The sequence below is a fragment of the Zootoca vivipara genome, chromosome 14 (genome assembly GCF_963506605.1).
Source record: "Zootoca vivipara chromosome 14, rZooViv1.1, whole genome shotgun sequence".
Classification (NCBI taxonomy): Eukaryota; Metazoa; Chordata; class Lepidosauria; order Squamata; family Lacertidae; genus Zootoca; species Zootoca vivipara.
The window spans coordinates 29,848,707-29,872,842 of NC_083289.1; the positions used below are offsets into that span (position 1 = coordinate 29,848,707).

General features: G+C 47.2%; 1 protein-coding gene across 2 annotated transcripts in view; it reads right to left on the reverse strand.

The window, feature by feature from the left end:
• The window catches only part of PRKCB (protein kinase C beta), a 199,730-nt gene extending 175,837 nt beyond the window's left edge, over positions 1–23,893 (reverse strand). For both annotated transcript variants that reach the window (XM_035130770.2, XM_035130769.2), the window contains exons 1-2: positions 23,686–23,893; positions 19,840–19,871 (exon numbers count right to left, since the gene is read on the reverse strand). In XM_035130770.2, the coding sequence (XP_034986661.1) occupies positions 19,840–19,871; positions 23,686–23,873 (220 nt within the window). In that variant the 5' untranslated portion in view covers positions 23,874–23,893. The remainder of the gene's footprint in view (positions 1–19,839; positions 19,872–23,685) is intronic.
• Positions 23,894–24,136: the final 243 nt, after the last annotated feature.

Genomic DNA, 24,136 nt, shown 5'->3' on the forward strand with positions numbered 1-24,136 from the left:
TAAACCTGTTCCTCACTTCCACTGTGTATTCATAAGGGATTTGATTCAGATAGTATCTTACTGGCCCAGTGGTTTTTCCTACTTTCTTCAGTTTAAGCTGGAATTTTGCTATAAGAAGCTGATGATCTGAGTTACAGTCAGCTCCAGGTCTTGTTTTTGCTGATTGTATAGAGCTTCTCCATCTTTGGCTGCAGAGAATATAATCAATCTGATTTCGATGCTGCCCATTTGGTGATATCCATGTGTAGAGTCGTCTCTTGTGTTGTTGGAAGAGAGTGTTTGTGATGACCAGCTTGTTCTCTTGACAGAACTCTATTAGCCTTTGCCCTGCTTCATTTTGAACTCCAAGGCCAAACTTGCCAGTTGTTCCTTTTATCTCTTGATTCCCTACTTTAGCATTCCAATCCCCTGTAATGAGAAGAACATCCTTCTTTGGTGTCATTTCTAGAAGGTGTTGTAGGTCTTCATAGAATTGGTCAATTTCACTTTCTTCAGCTCCGGTAGTTGGTGCATAAACTTGGATTACTGTGATGTTAAAAGGTCTGCCTTGGATTCGTATCGAGATCATTCTGTCATTTTTGAGATTGCATCCCATTACAGCTTTTGCCACTCTTTTGTTGACTATGAGGGCCACTCCATTTCTACTACAGGATTCTTGCCCACAGTAGTAGATACGATAGTCACCCGAACTGAATTCGCCCATTCCCTTCCATTTTAGTTCACTGATGCCCAGGATGTCTATATTTATTCTTGTCATCTCATTTTTGACCACATCCAGCTTACCTCCACTCATGGTTCTTACATTCCAGGTTCCTATGCAATATTTTTCTTTACAGCATCGGACTTTCCTTTCGCTTCCAGGCATATCCGCAACTGAGCGTCCTTTCGGCTTTGGCCCAGCCGCTTCATCAGCTCTGAATCTACTTGTACTTGTCCTCCGCTCTTCCTCAGTAGCATGTTGGACGCCTTCCGACCTGAGGGGCTCATCTTCCAGCGTCATAACTTTTATATGCCTGTTGTCTTTGTCCATGGAGTTTTCTTGGCAGGGATACTGGAGTGGCTTGCCAGTTCCTTCTCCAGGTGGATCACGTTTAGTCAAAACTCTCCACTATGACCTGTCCATCTTGGGTGGCCCTGCATGGCATAGCTCATAGCTTCTCTGAGTTATTCAAGCCCCTTCGCCACGACAAGGCATTGATCCATGAACCCTGATGACTACAGTCCCCTAATTAGGTGCACGGCTGGGTGAAATCTGGTTTTCAGCAATATATTATACAATATATTACCTAAACATCACGCTATACTGATATATCACGATGTCTGAAATAAGGGCCGAGCTATGCAGAAGCATTGGCTGGCTTCACACATCACGATTCACAATATATTGCTAGGTCAAAAATTATGAAGCCAATATGATAAGATGGACTTCAAACCGGTTCTGGGCAATGTATCAATATATCGGCCAGCCCTAATTAGGTGTCAATAACTGTTTCTATTCTAACAACAAGACTGCACAGAAGCTTAGCCCAAATTCAGTGTTGGTATTTAATAGTGCCAAAACAACATAATGAAGTTTCCGTGCTGGAGCTAAGGCATTTGGGACTGTTCAGTTCCTGTGTGGAGAGAAACAAAAGTGCTCCCCTTCTCTCCAATGGAAGTTATTCTGAGCTCCATTACAGAAGAACAGGTAGATATAATATTATTTTTTAAAAAAAGATTGTTCCTAGATTTCCACACACACCCCCTACGAATGCTGCTGCCACATATTTATCAGATATTCTGATAAATATTTATCAGATATACCATCTGTATTTGACATCTAGCTATATTTGACAGAATTTGACAGTTGGTATGCAGTAGCATTTAGCATTTGACAGCAAGTTTATTTTTTCTTGTTGTGATGATAAACTTCTGAAGTTTCACAGCAGGTACCTGCCAAACCTCAAAATAATTAAGAACAATTAATTAGTGTTTACGGTATTTTTCATATTTAAAATTTTGCTGGGTGAAATTGAAACTTTTGGCACATCTTGAATATTTGTTGATGTTTTCTCTTTGATTTAGCACCTTGCCTGAAATTTCTGAAACACTCTGTCCTTTCACTGCCAATAGGAGCTTTGGGGAAACCTCAAGCAGCCCACCCCAAACTTTTAAGAGTTTTAGAGGCTGAAATATTCCTCCCCAACTCCCCCTTTTAACCCCATTAGCTGACATAGGTTTTCAAGATCCCCCCACCCACCTGCACTATGGTTTACTCTCCTTCCTGGTTTAGACATGTAGATGAATCAAGTAAAATCTGAGATTCTGTAGCTCATCAGACTTCGTCGCACGCTAACCTGTTCAACATTCTAACCGCTATGCCACACTGGCAGGATCTAAATATAATGAAAAATGAATATCTATATATCCCTTGAAATATATCCCTCTGAAAATTATTACTATTTAGAAAGGGAAGTTGTACCCAGGCCAAGTTCAGTCAGCAGAAAGAGATGGCAAAGGAAGGGAGGATCTAGAGAGACGGACAGCAAAGATCAAAACAATCTGCAGTCAAGTTTCAAATGAAGTGGCTGCTGGCGCATCCAGCCCCAAAATGATTAATACTCTGCAGTCCTTTTGCTGCAGCCAACAGACAATGCCTCTTGCAGTGGAGCAACCGCCAAGATGTAGAGGACAGAGGAAGCCCAGTTCATGGGTGCCAATAGTATAACGCAACTGACTTATCCAGAGACACAGGGGCTGCAGTGCTAGACACACTGTCTTGTACTGCAAGAAGGAACTTAGACTTCTCTTTCTTCCGCTTTTAAAAGTCTCTCCATCTCCATCGTTTCAGGGAATCTAACTTAACCCCTTGATCTAGTTCTGGAGCTTTCAGCTGGAGAGCTTGGTGCCACTTCATTATTTTTTAAAAGTATTGTTTCATTACCAAATGGCGCCTTATACATTTAACCAAATCAATTGCCCATCCTTTTTCCTGTAGCATTTCCAGTTGCGGTGGGGGGGGGAGGAGGCCTGGTCCGTCCATCCATCCATCCATCTACCTCACCCATCCAGCTACAGACAAAACTCTGTAGCCTGGTTTTGGACACTTGGGATGTCTGGTTTTTGCATATTTCTGTGATTGCAAGTTGTTTAAAACTACTTTTTAATATTGTGTTTTAATTGTTGTGACCTACCCTGGGACTGTGGTTAAACCACTGAGCCTAGGGCTTGCTGATCAGAAGGTCGGCGGTTCAAATCCCTGTGATGGGGTGAGCTCCCGTTGCTTGATCCCAGCTCCTGCCAACCTAGCAGTTCAAAAGCACAGCAAAGTGCAAGTAGATAAATAGGAACCGCTACAGCGGGAAGGTAAACGGCGTTTCCATGTGCTGCTCTGGTTTTCCGGAAGCGGTTTTGTCATGCTGGCCACATGACCTGGAAGCTATACGCCGGCTCCCTCGGCCAATAATGCAAGATAAGCGTGCAACACCAGAGTCGGTCACGACTGGACCTAATGGTCAGGGGTCCCTTTACCTTTACCTTTACCCTGGGACCTTAGGGTGACTTTTCTTCTTTAAGTTCTCAAAGTTCTTAAACTAGCTCCAGGTTGTCCTCTGAACTAGCCAGATGCTTAACTGAGAATCAAACACAGTCAGTCCGTCTTTTGAAAAATAAGACCTTAGAGCTGCCTTACCCCAAAATGGCACCAAGATATGCCATTTTGGCAATTGTAACCTTGGTCTGGGAGCCATTTGGGGCCTAGGCTACATATCTGAGTTTCTAACACTGCTCACAAGCATACCTGGAAATGCCTGGGATTGAACCTGGGACCTTGTGCATGCAAAAGAGATGCTCTACCTTTGAGCCACAGCCCTTCCCCAGCAGTGGTGAAAGGAGGAAGAAGAATCTCACTTGTGCATCAAATAAAATAAAATTAACCACTGGGCTTGCTTCCCTGCTCTGCCAGTTTTCAAACCCAGAGAGGGGAACAGACACGTGATCCCCCACCCCACCCCACCCCTGTAGAGATACAGCCCAGGAAATAGCCTTGACATGGGCTCCGGCTGGTTGCCCAAGATAGCAGATATAAACACACTTCAGCATTTGAATGTGCTGGCTAATAATAATAATAATAATAATAATAATAATAATAATAATAAATTATTTATACCCCACCCATCTCAATCTGGGCGGCTTCCAACAGAAAATAAAACTAAAATAATCAATTAAACATTAAAAGCCTCCCTAAACAGGGCTGCCTTCAGATGTCTTCTAAAAATCTGGTAGCTGTTTTTCTCTTTGACATCTGATGGGAGGGCGTTCCACAGGGCGGGCGCCACTACCGAGAAGGCCCTCTGCCTGGTTCCCTGCAACTTGGCTTCTCGCAACAAGGGAACCGCCAGAAGACCCTCAGTACTGGACCTCAGTGTCCGGGCTGAACAGTGGGAGTGGAGATGCTCCTTCAGGTATACTGGACCAAGGCCATTTAGGGCTTTAAAGGTCAGCACCAACACTTCGAATTGTGCTCGGAAACGTTGTTGTTGTTGTTTAGTCGTTTAGTCGTGTCCGACTCTTCGTGACCCCATGGAACATAGCACGCCAGGCACTCCTGTCTTGCACTGCCTCCCGCTGTTTGGTCAAACTTATGTTGGTAGCTTCGAGAACACTGTCCAACCATCTTGTCCTCTGACGTCCCCTTCTCCTAGTGCCCTCAATCTTTCCCAACATCAGAGTCTTTTCCAAGGATTCTTCTCTTCTCATGAGGTGGCCAAAGTATTGGAGCCTCAGCTTCACGATCTGTCCTTCCAGGGAGCACTCAGGGCTGATTTCCTTAAGAATGGATAGGTTTGATCTTCTTGCAGTCCATGGGACTCTCAAGAGTCTCCTCCAGCACCATAATTCAAAAGCATCAATTCTTCGGCGATCAGCCTTCTTTATGGTCCAGCTCTCACTTCCATACATCACTACTGGGAAAACCATAGCTTTAACTATACGGACCTTTGTCGGCAAGGTGATGTCTCTGCTTTTTAAGATGCTGTCTAGGTTTGTCATTGCTTTTCTCCCAAGAAGCAGGCGTCTTTTAATTTCGTGACTGCTGTCACCATCTGCAGTGATCAAGGAGCCCAAGAAGGTAAAATCTCTCACTGCCTCCATTTCTTCCCCTTCTATTTGCCAGGAGGTGATGGGACCAGTGGCCATGATCTTGGTTTTTTTGATGTTGAGCTTCAGACCATAATTTGCGCTCTCCTCTTTCACCCTCATTAAAAGGTTCTTTAATTCCTCCTCGCTTTCTGCCATCAAGGTTGTGTCATCTGCATATCTGAGGTTGTTGATATTTCTTCCGGCAATCTTAATTCCGGCTTGGGATTCATCTAGTCCAGCCTTTCGCATGATGAATTCTGCATATAAGTTAAATAAGCAGGGAGACAATATACAACCTTGTCGTACGTACTGGCCACTGGTCCCATCACCTCCTGGCAAATAGAAGGGGAAGAAATGGAGGCAGTGAGAGATTTTACCTTCTTGGGCTCCTTGATCACTGCAGATGGTGACAGCAGTCACGAAATTAAAAGACGCCTGCTTCTTGGGAGAAAAGCAATGACAAACCTAGACAGCATCTTAAAAAGCAGAGACATCACCTTGCCGACAAAGGTCCGTATAGTTAAAGCTATGGTTTTCACAGTAGTGATGTATGTCGCTCGGAAACGTACTGGGAGCCAATGTAGATCTTTCCAGACCGGCTGAAGCTGATGGGAGTTGTAGTCCGAAACACCAGGTTGGAGAAGGCTAAACTAAACAGAGGCTCCCTTTATTAGCATAAACATGTTCTATTACTTCAGTATAATAATACTGAAATAATGCATATCAGGGGCCAATCCAGAAAAGCCTGGACTTTGGCTCTCTCATGGCAAGGGGTTGGACTAAATGGTGCTTTAAGGTCAAACTCTATAGTTCTATGTTTCTATAACACTAAAACTCAGGGGTCTCCAATGAAGTGGAATGTTGGATGATTCAGGACAGACAAAGGGAAATCCTTCTTCATAGACAGCCCAAAGTTATAATCTGGAATACGCTCCCACGAGAGGCAACAACGAGAGGCACAAACTCGGATGGCTTTAAAAGAGGGTTAGGCAAATTCGCAGCAGAGCAGAAGGCTATCGAGGCTGATGGATACATTCTCCCTCCACTGTTAGAAGCAGGATGCCTCTGAGTACCAGTTGCAGGAAACTACAGGAGGGGAGAGCGCTGCTGTTGCCTCCCCGCCCTCCGCCCATCCTGCTTTAGGTTTTTCTTTTTGGGGAGTCTGGTCACCCACTATGAGAACAGGATGCTGAGCAATGATGCCCCCCCCTTTGGCCTGATCTGGCTGCAGGGGTCTTCTTGTGCTCTTAGGACTATCAAGCACATCCTTTCCATGTTTCTAGTCTCCAGAGTTTGGCAGCTGTGGCAGGAGGGAGGCACACCCATCTCCCCTGGTCCATGCTCATCTGCTAAACCTACACTACAGTTCTCTTCTTCAAAATCCTGGGGAATTGTAGTTGGAGGTGCCTGCCAATAATTCTCTGAACACCCCCCCACACACACACACACACCTTTCACAGAAAAAGGCAGGGTTTTCTGGAGAGAAAGGGAGAGCCAGTTGATGTCTACCGCTGAGTTCTGCACACGAGGTGAAAGGGGTTTGTGCAGCTGCCCTCACATGACTTTTTGCAAAGCAAAAACGAAGAGTTCTGAGCAGAAACATCAGATTTCCGAAACCGACTTTTTCCTGTCTCCCCCCACCCAGGGGCCTCCAAAGAGGAAGAAGCCGAAGACACAAAGCATGTTGAGTTCCTCAGACGGCCATCGCTCAGGGGCGCAGCATCTGCACTGCGTGCTAAAGGCTCAGGTTTAACTCCTAACCTGGGGACATTCACATTTCTGAGAAGCCAGAGAGACACTGCCAGTCAGCGTCAACACACAGAGCTACATGAACTTGTCTGACTCGGTGTAAGGTGACTTCACGTGTTCTCCTGGAGAAACATGGGGTCACCATGGAGACCACGTCCAAAGTGGTACCACCAAGGTCAACAGCTTCTCTGTTGATGGCACCCCATATTCAAAGTTCTAAGAGCAAGGGCCCCTTCCCCATCTAATGAATTGAGAGAGAAAGCAAGTAAGAGGTGGCATGGTTGATGCATATGAAATTATGTATATGGCAGGGAGGGAGTGAACAGAGAATAGTTCTTCTCCTTCGGTCAGAACACTAAAACTCACAGGCATTCAATGAAGCTGAATGCTGGAAGTTTTAGCACACATAAAAGAAAGTCCTTCACACAGCATATGGTGAAACTTTGGAACTCACTCCCACAAGAGGCAGTGATGGCCACCAACTTGGAGGGCTTTAAAAGAGGATTAGACAAATTCGTGGAGGGCTATCAATGGCTCCTAGCTATGATGGCAGCTATGCTTTGCCTCCACAGTTGGAACTGAAACCACAGTTTTCAGTGGGGGTCCATCTGGTTCACCGCTATGGGAACAAGATGCTGGACTAGATGGGGCGTTGGACTGGTCCAGCAGGTGCTTCTTATGTTCTTGTTGGTATCTGGTAGGAGCCTCCAATGATGAACAAGGGGTACAGGCAACCCTCAGTTCCCTTCTGCTGAAGTTGCAGAAGTGAGACATAGAGGTGAGCAGACATTTGGACCCAGGCACACTTGCCCCAGAGTCAAAACTCCTTCCACTTGGCTGCACTGGTATTGTCACCCACTCAAAGGTGCCAACTTGAATAAAATATTGGGGGCGGCAGGTAAGCCCCACCCCACATAATTGGCCACAAGAAGTGGCACACACACACACGCACACACCATTTGAATGGCAATGTGCATCAACATTTGAGGGGCTGCGCCATCAAATGTTTTATTGGAGGGTGAAGGGACCTCAGCCCCCAGGAGCTGGCTCCCTTGCACCGACTACTGGTCCAGGCAACTCAAGCGGTGGAAACAGAAAGAGGAAGTAGACAGAGCCAGTTGGAAACATTTCCAGATGGCTTCCAATTCTGCAGAATTTAAAGCTTTCTTTCCCTTAAAAAAAGAAAAAGTTACCTTCATCATGAAAGCAGAAGATGCTTAACAAGCATCAAGCAGAACCATCTCGTTCAAAGCCTCCTTAAAACAGGAAGCAATGGGGTGGGTGAAGAGGAGCAGCCAAGGGGAAGCAGGCGCTGCTGTGCCCCATTGCACTCCTCCAACTAACTCAGCCTTACCCAACCTTGTGCCCTCCAGATGTTTGGGGCTACAACATTGTGGATAGGCATTATGGTGGTTCAAAGGAAGTGGAGGAATGTAGAAAACTGCCTTTTACTGGATCAGACCATTGGAGCATCTATCACAGTATTGCCCACCCTGACTGGCAGCATCTCTCCAGGGTTTCAGCCAGGGAGTCTCTCCCAGTCCTACATGGAGAGGCCATTGAGGATTCAGCCTGGGACCTTATGCGTGCAAAGGATGTGTTTTGCAACTCATCTGTATTCCTTCTCCTTTAAAAAAGTGTCCTCGTGGTTCTGCAGAAATGGCTAGTTTAAATAGGAACTCAGGAAGCTGCCTTATACCAAGCCAGACCATTGACATTTGCGTGACCCCATGGACCAGAGCACGCCAGGCACTCTTGTCTTCCAATGCCTCCCACAGTTTTGTCAAACTCATGTTCGTAGCTTCGAGAACACTGTCCAACCATCTCATCCTCTGTCATCCCCTTCTCCTTGTGCCCTCAATCTTTCCCAGCATTAGGGTCTTTTCCAGGGAGTCTTCTCTTCTCATGAGGTGGCCAAAGTATTGGAACCTCAGCTTCAGGATCTGTCCTTCCAGTGAGCACTCAGAGCTGATTTCCTTCAGAATGGATAGGTTTGATTTTCTTGCAGTCCATGGGACTTTCAAGAGTCTCCTCCAGCACCATAATTCAAAAGCACCAATTCTTTGGTGATCAGCCTTCTTTATGGTCCAGCTCTCACTTCCATACATCACTACTGGGAAAACCATAGCTTTAACAATACGGACCTATGTGAGCAAGGTGATGTCTCTACTTTTTAAGATGCTGTCTAGGTTTGTCATTTCTTTTCTCCCAAGAAGCAGGCGTCTTTTAATTTCGTGACTGCTGTCACTATCTGCAGTGATCACAGAACCCAAGAAAGTAAAAATTTTCACTGCTTCCATTTCTTCTCCTTCTATTTGCCGGGAGGTGATGGGACCAGTGGCCATTATCTTAGTTTTTTTTGATGTTGAGCTTCAAACCATATTTTGCGCTCTCCTCTTTCACCCTCATTAAATGGTTCTTTAATTCCTCCTCACTTTCTGCCATCAAGGTTGTGTCATCAGCATATCTGAGATTGTTGATATTTCTTCCAGCAATCTTAATTCCGGTTTGAGATTCATTCAGTCCACCCTTTCGCATGATGAATTCTGCATATAAGTTAAATAAGCAGGGAGACAATATACAGCCTTGTTGTACTCCTTTCCCAGTTTTGAATTAATCAGTTATTCCATATCCAGTTCTGGCTGTAGCTTCTTGTCCCACATAGAGATTTCTCAGGAGACATAGGAGGTTTCTCAGGTGATTGTGTAGTCAATGAAGCAGAAGTAGATGTTTTTCTGGAACTCTCTACCTTTCTCCATAATACAGAGCATGTTTGCAAATTGGTCTCTGGTTCCTCTGCCCCTTTGAAATCCAGTTTGCACTTCTGGGAGTTCTCGGTCCACATACTGCTTAAGCCTGCCTTGTAGGATTTTAAGCATAACCTTGCTAGCGTGTGAAATGAGTGCAATTGTGCAGTAGTTGGAGCATTCTTTGGCACTGCCCTTCTTTGGGATTTGGATGTAGTCTGATATTCTCCAATCCTCTGGCCACTGTTGAGTTTTCCAAACTTGCTGGCATATTGAGTGTAGCACCTTAACAGCATCATCTTTTAAAATTTTAACAGCTGGAATATCATCACTTCCACTGGCCTTGTTATTAGCAGTGCTTTCTAAGGCCCATTTGACTTCACTCTCCAAGATGTCTGGCTCAAGGTCAGCAACCACACAAGCTGGGGTGTACGAGACCTCCATATCCACTGACATACCCTCCAACATTTCTCCATTGAAAATAGGGACGCCCTATTCCATAATAATGATAATAGTTTTATACCCTGCCCATCTGACTGGGTTGCCCCAGTCACTCTTGGTGGCTTCAAACATTTATAAAAACATAATTAAACATTAAAAACTTCCCTATACAAGGCTGCCTTCAGACGTCTTCTTTAGGTTGCATAGTTACTTATCTCCTTGGCTCAGGCGTCGCATAACTCCATACCCTCCAACATTACTCTAATGACAATCGAGATGTCCTACCATACCCTCCAATGTTTCTCTGATGAAAATAGGGACGTCATAAGAAAAAGCAGGACATTCCAGGATCAAATCAGAAACCGGGACAGCTTCTGTAAATCCGGGACTGCCCCTGGAAAATAGGGTCTACACTGAACCATCTACTCAGTTTTGTCTACCTTGAGTATTTTTGCCTCACTGTAATGTGCCTTTGAATGCTGATGGAGAACAGAGAGGGTGAATGTAGTCTTCTGCAGAAAGCAAAAAATAAAGACATACATACATACATACATACATACATACATACATAGCTCCGCCCACTTCTGCCTCTGGCTCCACCTACCACTGACATGTGACACCCCCACACACATGGTTGCCTAGAAAGGAATACAGCCTTTGGCCTCAAACAAGTTTCGCTCCATTCAGCATCCTCAGCGGAACGCTTTGGACTCAATAGTGCACAAACCTAGAAATCCTATCCGCCCCCAAATGCGGCAGTGTGAGTTTTCTCCCGCCCCTCCTGTGGGATTCGTGGCATACGTAAGGAAGGCTCTCTCTTGCCATCAGTGGGCGGGAGGGGATCTTGCCAAAGAGGACTGTTTGGGTGGGTTCTTCCCCCTCTCCGAGGAAAGCAGCTGTGTCAAAAAAAATGCAACGTGTTGGTATATTAGCACAGACACGGCTGTCAACCTGCCAAGGCCCGAGACGTGGGCTGAGAGCATCTCAGGCATGCGCCAACGCTCTGGAACGAAGGATGAAAACAAGTGAGCATCCGAGGAGGCCTGGCTGGCTGGCAGGCGAGGCGAGGCGAGGCAAGGCTTAGCTTCCGCCTCGCTACACCATCCCTCGTCTGGCATGCCAAAAAAATTAAGGCTTTAGAAGAGGGAATAATGAGGCAGGTTCATAACTCAGGACCTCCTAACTGCTGGGATTGGCCAGGACCCTTAAAGCAGGAAGCTGCTTGCTAGCGCAATTGGAGAATCACTCATGGATGCAGAGGAGGAGGAGAAGTGGCAGATTTGCCGCGGCCTTGGCATGACTCCTCTCTGGCTAAAAATACTTGTGGTTCAGGCTTTGGCCTCTATACAGATGGCAGTGGCACTCTGCACATGTGGCTCCCCAGCCTTGCTCCAGACCATCTGTTCATCCTGTGGCTTAATATTAGAGCATCTGCCTTGACTGCAGAATGCCCCAAGGTCAATCCCTGGTAGCTCTAGGCTCCGGTATGAAAACCTGGAGGACTGCTGCCACTCAGTGATGACAGTACTGAGCTAGATGGACCAGGGATCTGAGGCCCTCTTCCCTTTCCCAAATGCACACTTACCTCATTGATTTTTGTTTTCTCACAGTCCTCCTTGGACAGACTTCCGCTGCACATCCTGACCTGCTATAGACCATCCCTCAATTGATGCCACCTTGCCAGATGAAGATCTGCCTGTAGGAGTCAACTCCTAGGGGCCAGGATCCCGTCACCTGCCCCCAGTAAAATAGTTGAGGGGGCTGGGCCTCCCCAAAGTTGATGGGCATTGTCACCCAAATGGTGTCTGTGCACCACGTCATGTGATTGTGCTTACTTGGCCTGCCCAATAACTTGTTCAAGTTGGCACCCCTAGACCTTCCCCAGCATTGCCTCCAACTCTGGTCCCAATCCTGCTGGGACTCATGCTTCAGCTCCCCGCAGCATCAGCTACCCACAGTCCAGCAGCCCACAGAAGCAAACATGGCACTTTGGTTCCAATGCGCAGCTCAGATTACAGCTCTTCTCAGACATCACTTATCAATTCACATACGCAACAAGCTGGGACCCCAGCATTTCATTTTCAGAGTTGTGTTGATATGGCACAACTCACAGGAGATAACAGGTGGGATTCTGCTCACAGGCAGTGCAATCGCAGAAAATTTACGGAAGCCAACAGCATGGAAGGCAGAGAACTACTTTTTTTACGGCATTGAAATTGAAATGAAATTCACATTGGCATTGCCCTCAATACCACAACCCCCCCTCCCCCCCCCACCCAAAACTTGCAGCTTCCACACTTTACCTGGCTCACTGCAAACACGGGCTAGCAATTAGTAGCAGCCTATTAGCGCTTCCAATTACTTCCATTCCAACCCAATCTGCTCCAGCGGTTCAACTGAGAGACTTTAAACAGGTATGAAGAGCTAATTAGCAACCTCATTGTCCCAGAAAAGCAAAACTGGAAAGGAGAAAGGCCTCGGGACGCAGGAAAGTGCACCTGAAATCTTACCTGGGGGTGAACAAACAAGCTGGAAGTCAAAAGGAAGCAGATTTGGTGGCCGGGCTAGAACAACAGAAGGCTCCTAGAGGAATTGTACCCAGCCTGGCTAGTCAAAAGGTTTCTATTGCCTGTCAATGGGGGGGGGGCTGATGTTGCACACTCCATTCCCCTCCATGCCTGGAGAGGGCGCTCCAACATTCCCAGATAGCTGCTGGTCTCAGGTCTCAGCTTCTGGCACTAATTTAGGGTGCATCCAGATAAGGACCTAAGAGGAGCTGTGCAGCAGGCCAAATCCTCCTGTTCTCACAGTGGTCAAATGCCCCAAAGAACCTGGGAATCTAGAAAGGTTGCCTTGCACCTGGAGGTTCCATGAGACTCCCACTATTTTGAAAAGAATGCTTTTTTTCTCTTTTCAAACCAGAGAACCTTGTGACTTCTCTGTAAAGCAGGGGAGAAGAAAAATATCACAACCACCAGCAAACTCTAACACAGCCTTCTCCAAACTGGGATGCTCCAGATCAGGCATCCCCAAACTGTGGCCCTCAAGATGTTTTGGCCTACAACTCCCATGATCCCTAGCTAACAGGACCAGTGGTTAGGGATGATGGGAATTGTAGTCCAAAACATCTGGAGGGCCGAAGTTTGGGGGTGCCTGCTCCAGATGTTTAGGACTACAACCCCATCAGCCCTGGTCAGTTAGGGCTGGGCGACGTATTGATACATCATGCAAAATTGGTTTGAAGTCCACATTGTGGTAACAGTTCCATAATATTGGGCATGTGATATGTCGTGAATCACGATGTATGTGTGTACGCTATGTAAAAAAATCGTGATGTGGGGGAAACCGTGAAGAATAAAATGTAAAATATTGGTAGATGCAAAAAGAGAGAGGAGGTTTTTCCCTGCCGGAAAAATGTATCCATTTTAGACTTCTAAGGAGCAGCAGTTGCCAGGACATTACCCATTTCACCTCGTTATTTCTAGCCTTATTTCAGACATTGTGACATATCGGTATATCATGATGTTTAGCCGGTGATATATTGTGATGTTGGAAACCAGACATCACTCAGCCCTAATGGCCAGCACAGCTGTGCTCCCCTCAGACACATCATCCCACAGCCATGCTGACTGGGGCTAAAGGGAATAGTAGTTCAAAAGATCTGAAGGGCACCAGGCTGGGGAAGGCGCTCTAACAAATCTCCCGTTTTCAATTCCCCAGGTGTCATTTCTGCATAGCCCACCTAATGAAGCAGAACGCTGGAAGGTCCAGAACAGATAAAAGGAAAGACTTCTCAGCACAGCACATAGTTAAATTATGAGACTTTCTCCCACAGGAGGGATTGATGGACACCAACCTAGAAGGCTTTTTTTAAAAAAGGATTGGACAAATTCATGGAGGAGATGGCTATCAATGGCTACTGACCATGATGGCTCGGCTCTGCCTCCACAGTTGGAGGCAGCAATGCTTCTGGAATACCAGTTGCTGAGAACCACAGGAGGGGAGATCTTGTGCTCGAATCCCGCTTACTCATTTTCCATGAGCATCTGGTTGGTCCTTGTAAAAAGAGGATGCTAGACTAGATGGGCCATTGACCTGATCCAGCAGGCTCTTATGTCGATCTCCCACCCACAGAAGGCAGTTGAAGGTATTGGGTCCCCAAGGACCCGAATCTCTACAAGAAAAGTTGGAAAGCCAGGTTGGTTTTCTGCTGCTCCAGAAGACGCAAACCAATGGATTCAAATTACAAGAAAGGAGATTCTGATTGAACGTTAGGAAGAACTTTCTGATGGTAGCAGCTGCTGAGTGCCCTTGGGCTAGTCACACTTCTCTGAAGTCTCTCAGCCTCACTCACCTCACAGAGTGTTTGTTGTGGGGGAGGAAGGTTGGCGGTTCGAATCCCCGCGACAGCTCCCATTGTTTGGTCCCAGCTAGTAGTTCGAAAGCATGTCAAGTGTAAGTAGATAAATAGGTCGCTCCGGCGGGAAGGTAAGCGGCATTTCCATGCACTGCTCTGGTTTGCCAGAAGCGGCTTAGTCATGCTGGCCACATGACCCGGAAGCTGTCTGCGGACAAACGCCGGCTCCCTCGGCCTATAGAGCGAGATGAGCGCCACAATCCCAGAGTCATCCGTGACTGGACCTAATGATCAGGGGTACCTTTACCTTTTAAGGGGAGTGAAAGGTGGGGTATCAAGTCCAAACTCTTCTTCTTCTTCAACAGTGGAATGGGCTATTGTGGAAAGTGATGGACTCTCCTTTGTTGGAGGTTTGTAAACAGAGGTAGGGTGGTGATCTTTCAGAGGTGCTTTAGTTGTGATTCCTGCAATGCAGAGTGTTGGGCTAGACCAGTGTTTCCCAACCTTGTGCCTCCAGATGTTTTGGGACTACAACTCCCATCATCCCTAGCTAGCAAGACCAGTGGTCAGGAATGATGGGAATTGTAGTCCAAAAACAGCTGGCGGCACAAGGTTGGGAAACACTGGGCTAGACTACCCTTGGGGTCCCTTTGAACTCTACCATTCTATGATTCTATGAAATTATACAAGGTTTGCACCCCACCCAGTCTCAGCATCCCCATGACAGCATAGCCCTTGTCAGCAACAGAACAGTCTCAGAGCAATAATGTGCACATGCTGTTTTCTGACAACCCCAATATTGCTTTTTCATTTGACCGATTTCACCACACCGAGACCTCCATGACCACTCCACTTAAAGCTTCAGTCAGATGCACAGGTTAAACCTCAAAGCAAGCTCACATTTTTATCCAAAGTAAGCTACAGCCTTAATGGCTCCAAAATGAGAATTTAAAAGCCTCAAAATGTTAAATGAGGCTCGGCCCTCTGGTTGAGAGAGAGGCCGAAGCTCGAGCAATTAGAAAAAGGCAAAGAAATATATTGTGTCCCTGATGCCAGCTGAACTCCGGTTATGAAAAATATAACATGTGATATAAAAGAAATACAGCCAAAATTAATAATAAAATATGGATTGAGAAAAATAGCTTCGGGGAAGTGCGGGAACAACATGCCTCTCTAGGTAATGTAAGGGCAAGGACCGGCTGAACTGCTGTGATGTCATGGAATGTTCACAAAACTCTGCTAGAGGGATCATGACACTGCCAAGACCACCATGTTTGTGAACAGTCCAGGCTTTTACCAGGGAAGTGAATTGTCAGTTTGGCTGGGTTGGCATGAAAGCCTCATTCACACGGGGTTTATGGACAGGCAGTGAAATGGAGGCTGGAAATTGTGTAGGAAGAAGTCCCAGGAGGTGGGGAAGCAATTGAGTAAGAAGCACGTGGACTAAGTAGGCAGGAAATGGAACTTGAAGGAAAGTAGGCAGTGAAGCCTTCAGGAAAAGAAGCTGCAGGGAAGACATCAAGCTGAGGAAATGAGGGACTATCAAAGGCTAGGAAGATCCTCGCAGGACACCTCTGGAGTTGGACCCCTTTCCTCTACCCAGACAGCACTCGTAGCTAGGCATGGACAACTGTTTCAGTTTCTCATTTTTCCCCCAGTCTAAAGTTCAGTTCTGCACATTTCTGCATCAGATTGTAAGTTGCTATTTTTCAAAAGTTCGTGAACATTTGACAGCATTTTAATGCAAATAAAAACCTTTGTATACAATTCAGCCTAATGCACACATTTCCCCAATACAATACACCTGATATGTTCTTTTCCTGAACGGGTGCATTTTTGCACACTTTCTTTGGTTGGAAAACTGCAACACAAAATTCAGAGAGGGGTGAATTTCCAAGGAGAGCTGTGCTTTGGCCACTGGCTGGGCACTGTGAGAACAGGATGGTGGACTAGATGAGCCACTGGCCGGATTCAGCAAGCTCTTTGTAGGTTCTTAATCTTTACTTTGCATATAAACTCTCTGGTTTTAAATCAATGGCTAATTGAATGATTATATCAATTAAGATTCTTAAGGCAGCTTTCCCCAGCCTAGTGCCCACCAGATGCTACAGACTCCATCCTTGCTGTGCTTGACCCAGGCTGGTGCAAGGAGGCAACCCATGAACTGATTTAAGCAGCACAGTGCATGGTCCAAGGCATTAAATACAGTTCAAAGGAAGATGTACAGAGATATGCACAGAAATTGGGTTGCACCAGCTTTCCACACAACTGACGCCTGATGGAATCGTTTTGGCGTTCATGTTCTCCAGAAGATGTTTGGGAACCATCAGCTCCCTGATCTGTGGCTTTTACTTCGGGGACAAATGACAGCACCAGAAAGGAGCTACGCTTAGGCAGGCAGCAAGACAGGCACTCAAAAGACACAGCCTGTTTCCATTGTATTAGCTCACGATCCTTTAAATTAACTGTGTCCCAAGGTTCCATTTAAGATTTTGGAGACGAAGAGATTTTGAGGGCCGAGGGGGCCATGATTCCCTCCAAAGGGTTTCCTTGCAGGGCTGACTTACGCACACTCAACCACTTTGAACTGTGAAACTGGCACTCTTACAGATGCAACGTAACACTTATTCCACGGCTGTAAGATCATTTAGCGTGGCAGCGCCGAAACTTTGGAATTGCCCGCCTATTGATGCTTTTTGACACTTGTCTGATTTCAACTGGAAGGGAGCACCAGTTCTTTTTTTCTGGGGGTATGCAGGTGTACGCATACCCCTAAAAAAATTGTGAATCTAAGTTTGGCCTCATTGATGGGGCAGTATTTCAATATGAGTAGGAAAACGAGAGTACCCCTAAACATTTTTAGAGAGGAAAAAAAGCATTGGGGAGCAGCACCATAAAACCATGCTCATGATCCTGGTGGGTATGAGCCACGGGAGACCACTAACAGTGACTCCCTGAAGACTCGAGTGATTGGAGTGGAATATAAGGGATTAGGCAGTCCATGAGGTATCCTGGACCCAACTGTATGGGGTGCAAGTCTCCGAGAATTGTGTCTGTGGAAGATGCACAAGGTTTCAGAAAGGTCAGCAGCAAGGTGGGGGACAAAATACGACACCCACCTTCTTATCTCAAAGCCACCCACACCCAGGATTCAACTGTGATTCAACAGGGATGGGTCAAAGCTATACAGAATCTCAAATCAGGTGTGTGTATGTGGGCGAGGGGAAGTGAAGCCGAAAGGAGCCCCAAAACAATGCTTCAAAACTGTAACTGGATATAGGAAGGACCCCATCCCACCCCACCCCAAAAAATCAAATCCAGCTCCTTTCACTGAATATACAGCATCGATCCAGGAACACATGAAAAACTCACAGCCCTATCATTCAAAGAGATGATAGTTCTGTCATTTAAAAGAGTAGAAACTCTCTTATTTTTAAGCATCAGCAGACCTTAATCTGTCGAAATTTAATATGCCTTTCAAGTCTTTAAAGACTGCAAGAACCACGGTAGGACAACATTGAGTTATTTAATCCACAAAGCATCTTATGCAGACCCAGTTTTGTACACACAATCTATGAAGTGCTTCAGCTGCGTTCATTCAGCTCTAGTAACAAAAACTGGAAAGCTATTGATTTAAAAGCATTGCCCAATCTCCTTAAACACCTGGTGGGGTGGGAGAGAAGAGATAAAAACTATTTACTGTGTTTAAATACAGCATTCTTACTGTCTTTGTTTAGACAAGAACCTCAATTTCCTCCATTTTGTGGCTAAAGCAAAATTTCCAAAGATTACATATGAAAACGAAAACCTCCTGCGACCTACAAATTCTTAATTTACGACTTTTCTTCTTCCAAGGGATATGCTGTTAAATGGCAACAGCACCTCCTGACAAGTTATCGCACAGATCACTCTGCATAGTTTGACATGTTGCATCTTATTTAAACCCATGATCTTTAGATAAAATAGGGTTCCACACCCTCCGCATGCATCAAGATTTATAATAGGCCGCTTTTTTGTGGATCAACCTCCCCCCCCCTGCAATTCCACACTTGCAGACACTTGTTCTGATTAAAATTCATACTTCATCCCTGAACTTGCAGTTGGAAAATTGGAGGAAATCCATCCCTTTATTTATTTCCTGAAAGTATACCCTGCCTCTCACCCACATACCATTCAAAAGCAGCTCACAACAGAACAAAACCATCACCTTGCAATGAAGCGGAGACGAACAGCAGGCAAATTGAAAGCCACATGAAATAAACTCACCACCTTGTGAGGTTTATCAGGGTTTGATTAAGTCAACCAGCTCCCTCCAGATGTTTGGGGGCAGGTGGGAGCTGCAGTCCAAAACATCTGGTGGGCACCAGGTTGGGGATGGTTTGATTAAGGCAAAAAAAAGAGTATAATGAAATAGGATTAATCTGCACTGCGCAGTCTAAGGATATACACCTCGTGTTTCCTCCAGTGTTGCACTCAACTGCACCGTGAACGCTACCACAAAACAATCGGAACTGGAAATCGGACCTTTGGAAAGCAAAACGAAAACCCAAAGAGTCACTCCGACCCATGCAAGCTGTCCGTTTCTCTTCTGAGACTTTATCAACCTTCAGTTTGGACCCTTCCCTCCGCAAAACGGAAGGAGAATCGCCCGTTTCCTCATGAAAGACTGATAAAACAAAAGTACAACACGCTCAAAGCAGCCCCCACCCCCCACCCCTTTGCAACGCAATTTGACACCGAGAAAAAAAGGAAGCCCAACATTTGGACTGTCACATCAACACATCACCCACTTCCCCCTTCAGCCTCACCACCCGCCTCCCACATCCTGATGGGTGTCGGCAGCCAATCAGTCACTTCTTACGGCCAAGGAGCTGGCAACGTGGAGGCTGCAGAAGAACTGGGGGTGCCAGTTGCCATGCCAGGAGAGCTCAAGGGGGTGAAGGGGTGCCCCAGCTTGCAATCCGAATCTCAGTCAGGCCAACACTCATAAAAAAAAATATTCAAACAAGTTCCAGGGCTAAGTCCAAACAGCTAGATGTGTGGCAGTGGTTCCACAATCTAGTTACTGTGCAAACCACTCAATTTGGATATGGTGCTGAGAGGGCAGGCAAGCTGGCTCAGGACTCTTACTTATTTACATACCTCCAATATATATACTGCAATACAAGGGGGCTGTACAACACACTAGCCTTTCCTAGTGTCCCTTCCTTCCTTCCTTCCTAAGAGGCAAGACCTTGACTCCAAATTACAGGGTTATGGGGGCTTGCTTCTGCCTTACTTCTTCAACACCTGAGAAGCCCCACCACTTAAAAGAGGTTTGGGGCTCTGCCTCCAGCAAGCCTGGACTTGAACTCAGGTCTTTCGGGGACACCACATCCAAGACACGCACACACACACACTCACATATGCATATAGTGTGTAACTCACCTTGACACTGGAACCCTTGCTTGCCAAACCCCCTGCAAGAGAGAAAAACACCAAGTTAGGGAGAGTGTGTGTGTGTGTGTGTGTGCACAAACCCACACACCCAAACATTCACTTTTCTACCACAAGCACTGCAATCCCAGCCTCTGTAGCTCCAGGCCTTCCAAGCAGCAACTGCCCTTCCCACTCCAAAAAAAGGGAGAACTTATTTTTCCCTAACAATGCCCAATAGAAGTTCCCAAGCTCTAGTGACACTGATGGTGGGATGGGGAGATAAAGAAGATGGGGCGGAGGATAGAAAGAAAAGTATTTCCTCACTAGGGGACTTTTTTTAAAAAAAAAATAAGGAACCATAGTGCCTGGTTTCCTGCACTCATCTACTGATAGCCTCCAGGTAGGCTGAATGCCCCAGAAAAGGACTGTGCAACTGGATTTGCCTTTAATAACATAAGAATGGCTTGTTGGATCAATCCAATAGCTTATCCTGTCCTGCATCCTGTTCTCACAGTGGCACAATGCCTCTGAAAACCTATATACTGTACCTAGATAGACTGCCTCTGAGCCTGGAGGTTCCAAAAGAGCATCAGAAGAGCCCTGCTGGATCTGGCTGGTGGCCCACCTAGTCCAGAAACCTCAGTAGCCAAACCAGCAAGCAGGATTTAAGCACAAGAGCCCTCTCCCCTTCTGTAGTTTCCAGCAACTGGCATTCATAAGCATTGCTGCCTCCAGCTACAAGGGCAGGACATGGCCATTGTGGCTAGGAGTCACCAATAGCTTTCTCTTTCTCCATTAATTTGTCCAATCCTCTTTTAAAGCCATCCAAGTTGGTGGCCCTCACTGCCTCCTGGGGCCTTTGCAGGGTCTGAAGTCTGTCTAGAACTGACAGTCTTTGCTCCAGAGCAGATCTGGCAGGAGGGAAACTGAGGCCCACTTGCTAGCCTAACACACCTAGGAAACTGCCTACTGCCAGGTCAGAGATGATGTTTATGCCAGCCTTCCACAACCTGGTGCCCTGCAGCTGTTTGGGACTACAGCTTTCATCAGCCTGAGATACTCTGGCTGGCAGCAGCTCTCCAAGACCCTGTGCAGAGAGATGACTTTGTTACACATCACTTGATGGGATCTTTGCTAAAATAAGACTCACACTCAAACCCAACAATATAGACCACAAGCTCAACATGAGTCAACAGTGTGATGCAGCAGGAAAAAAGCTAATGCTATTCTAGTGCTTCGTCAACAGAAGCATAGTGTCCAGATCAAGGGAAGTCATAGTCCTGTTCTATTCTGCCTTGGTCAGACCACATCTAGAATACTGTGTCCAGTTCTGGGCACCACAATTTAAGAAGGATATTGACAAGCTAGAACAGGCATCCCCAAACTTGGCCCTCCAGATGTTTTGGGACTACAACTCCCATCATCCCTGACCATTGGTCCTGTTAGCTGGGGATGATGGGAGTTGTAGTCCCAAAACATCTGGCGGGCCAAGTTTGGGGGTGCCTGAGCTAGAATGTATGTAGTGGCTGGCGACCAAGGTGAGCAAGTGTCTGGAAGCCAAGCCTTATTAGGAACGGTTGAGGGAGGTGGGAATGTTTAACCTGAAAAAGAGGAGTCTGAGAGGTGATACAATAGCCTCCTCAAATATCTTAAGGGCCATCACATGGAAGATGGCGCAAGCTTGTTTTCTGCTGCTCAGGAGGATAGGACCCAAAGCAATGGATTCAAGTTCCAAGGAAGGGGATGCAACAGTGGAACAGGCTCCCTGAGAGGTGGTGGATTCTCCTTCCCTGGAAATTTTTAAAGCAGAGAACGGATGGCCATCTATCATGTATGATCTAGTTGAGATTCCTGCATTGCAGGGGGGGTTGGATGATGATCCTCAAGGTCCCTTTCAACTCTACAATTCTATGATTCTGTGAATGGTGGACCTTGGTGTCCTCCATACTTAGGTTCACTGAGCACAGCTTTGTTATGCTTTAACTGCCAGCATATCCCAAATATTCATTCTTGCTTTGCAAATACACCACACATTGGTGGACCATGGAAATTCTAGTGTGGGTGGTTTTTCGTTTTTTTAAAAAAAGAATGAATACTTCTTAAAAGACTGAAGTCAATCTGCCTCTGCTCCACAACTGTTCTCTCCCTAGTCCCAGATCCATGTGAAGCCAAGTGTCATTACTTGGTGGAAAGATAAAGGCACTCTGGACATGCTCAATAACACCCCGCTCCCGATTTCTGCATACCCTGACTCCAATGACCCCAAAGCCTCTCCCTTCCTCCCAAAGTGGAACTTTCACCCCACAGAATTCAGGGATACCTGGAATCTACAAAGATGGAGGGCAGTTTCACTACCCCCAGAGATGGGGCCCCAGATAAGCACCTTGGCCATTGTGATTTGCTGAGGTTGGACTAGATGGCCCGTTGGGTCGCTTCCAACTCTACAATTCTATTATTACATTGTATGGTGCTTTTGAGTAGCCAAAGTGTTCACACACGCAATTGTCAGAGTCATTACTGTACTCACATATTGTGTGTGTGTGTGTGTGTGTGTGTGTGTGTGTGTGTGTGTGTGTGTGTGTTAAAGGGAATGGCTTGCCTATTACTGGCCACCTACCATAGTGAATTTATGACTGAGAGGAGACCTTGTTAAGCTAATTCCACAATGGATGGAGAGAGGTAGAAAGTGGGTGGGATTCATCATGGCTAGCTACTTGTTGGCCACTGGAAGTTTCTCCATAGGGTGCATGGAACTGTGGAGTAGGATATGGGGTCCAATAATGATGGAAGGGTGGGGGCCTTATTGCAGATATCCTGCCAGGTCCAAATAGGGGGTGCCCTTGCAAGCTGAAATGGGAAGAGGGGCACAAATGAAGCAGGAAGGCACTTTATGGAAAAGGCCAAGATTGTGGGAAATGTTTTGTGGTATGGATGGGGCAATTTAAAAAACCAAACTGGGTTGGCCAGTTCTCAGTGGCATCTGACAGAGAGGATGAAAGGAGCTTTCTCGTGGGGTCTTTTATGCTGGGACGGGATGTGTGTTTTGAAAACGATGATGGAGGGGGAGTCTCTCAACAGAAAGAAGCGGGTGAGGGTCTTAGAATCTACTTAGGGGGTCTTTGCCAGTGAACATAGTCACAGAGACTACACAACCAATTCAGAGGTGGCTTGCTGCATCATGCAGCTGGTGGAGGTGGTACCTCTCTGAAGGGGCCCCAGGCAGCAAAGGTAGGTAGGTGGGTGGGTGGAAAGGACTCTTGCGGGAAGGGGGCCTTCCAGGGAGAAAAACTCCAGCTAAAGCTTGCAACAGGAAGGCGATCTCCCTTTGACAGGGTGTGAAACAAAGACAGAGAGAGCTTGGTGCTCATCTTCTCATATATGGGGAGGGGATTTTAAGGACGGGGGGGCACTCCCCCAACCCTGGAGTACAACGACTGGTGCAAGTTGGGAGGAAGCCAACCCCCCCCCCTCTGGCAAGGAGAAATGATGACTAAAAGCTGCAAGCGAGGTCCGCTGGGGGGAGGGGGGGTCTGAGGCGCATCACAGGGCTCGGGGGCTGCAGCCCTGAAAAGGGGGACAGGGGAGGTAGGGGGAGGATCCGAGACCGGGCTAAGTGGAGAAGGGAGCTCTCTTGCCCTGGGACAGCGGGGAAGAGAGGAAGAGGAAGCCCTTCTTCATACCCTCCAGGGTGCCTGGTGTCACGGGGGCGTCCCTCGATAGGGGGAGGGGACCCCGGCTCAGCAAAGGCAAGGGAAGGGTGGCGCAGCCGAAGATCGAGAGGGGGGAGATGCCGAGCAAGTGGGGTTCCCCGCCCTCCTGCCGCCCTGGCCTGGGGGGGGGGTCGGGTCTGCTCACCAGATGAAGTCGGTGCAGTGGCTGCAGAAGGTGGGCTGCTTGAAGAAGCGGGCGGTGAACTTGTGGTTCTTGACCTCGTGCACGTTCTTCTGGCGGAGCGCGCCTTTGCGGGCGAAGCGCACCGGGCCCTCTTCACTGTCGGACCCGGACGGCGCCCCCGCCGTCGCAGCCGTCGCTGGATCGGCCATGGTCCCTCCCGCAGCCCAGCCTGCTGCCGCCGCCGCCGCCGCTGCCGCCACCGCCGCTGCTGCAAGGATGCCGCGGCGCCTCCTCTCCGCGCTGCTGCTGCTGCTGGTGCTGAAGCTGCTGCTGCGGCGCGCGACACCTCTGGCCACAGCTGGGCAGAGCCAGCGCCGGAGCCAATCGCGCCCTCCGGCCCCGCCCCCTCCTCTGCATGCTGGGCCCCGCCTTCTCGCTCGCTCTTTTTTCGCTTTTTGTTGCGCTGGCGTCG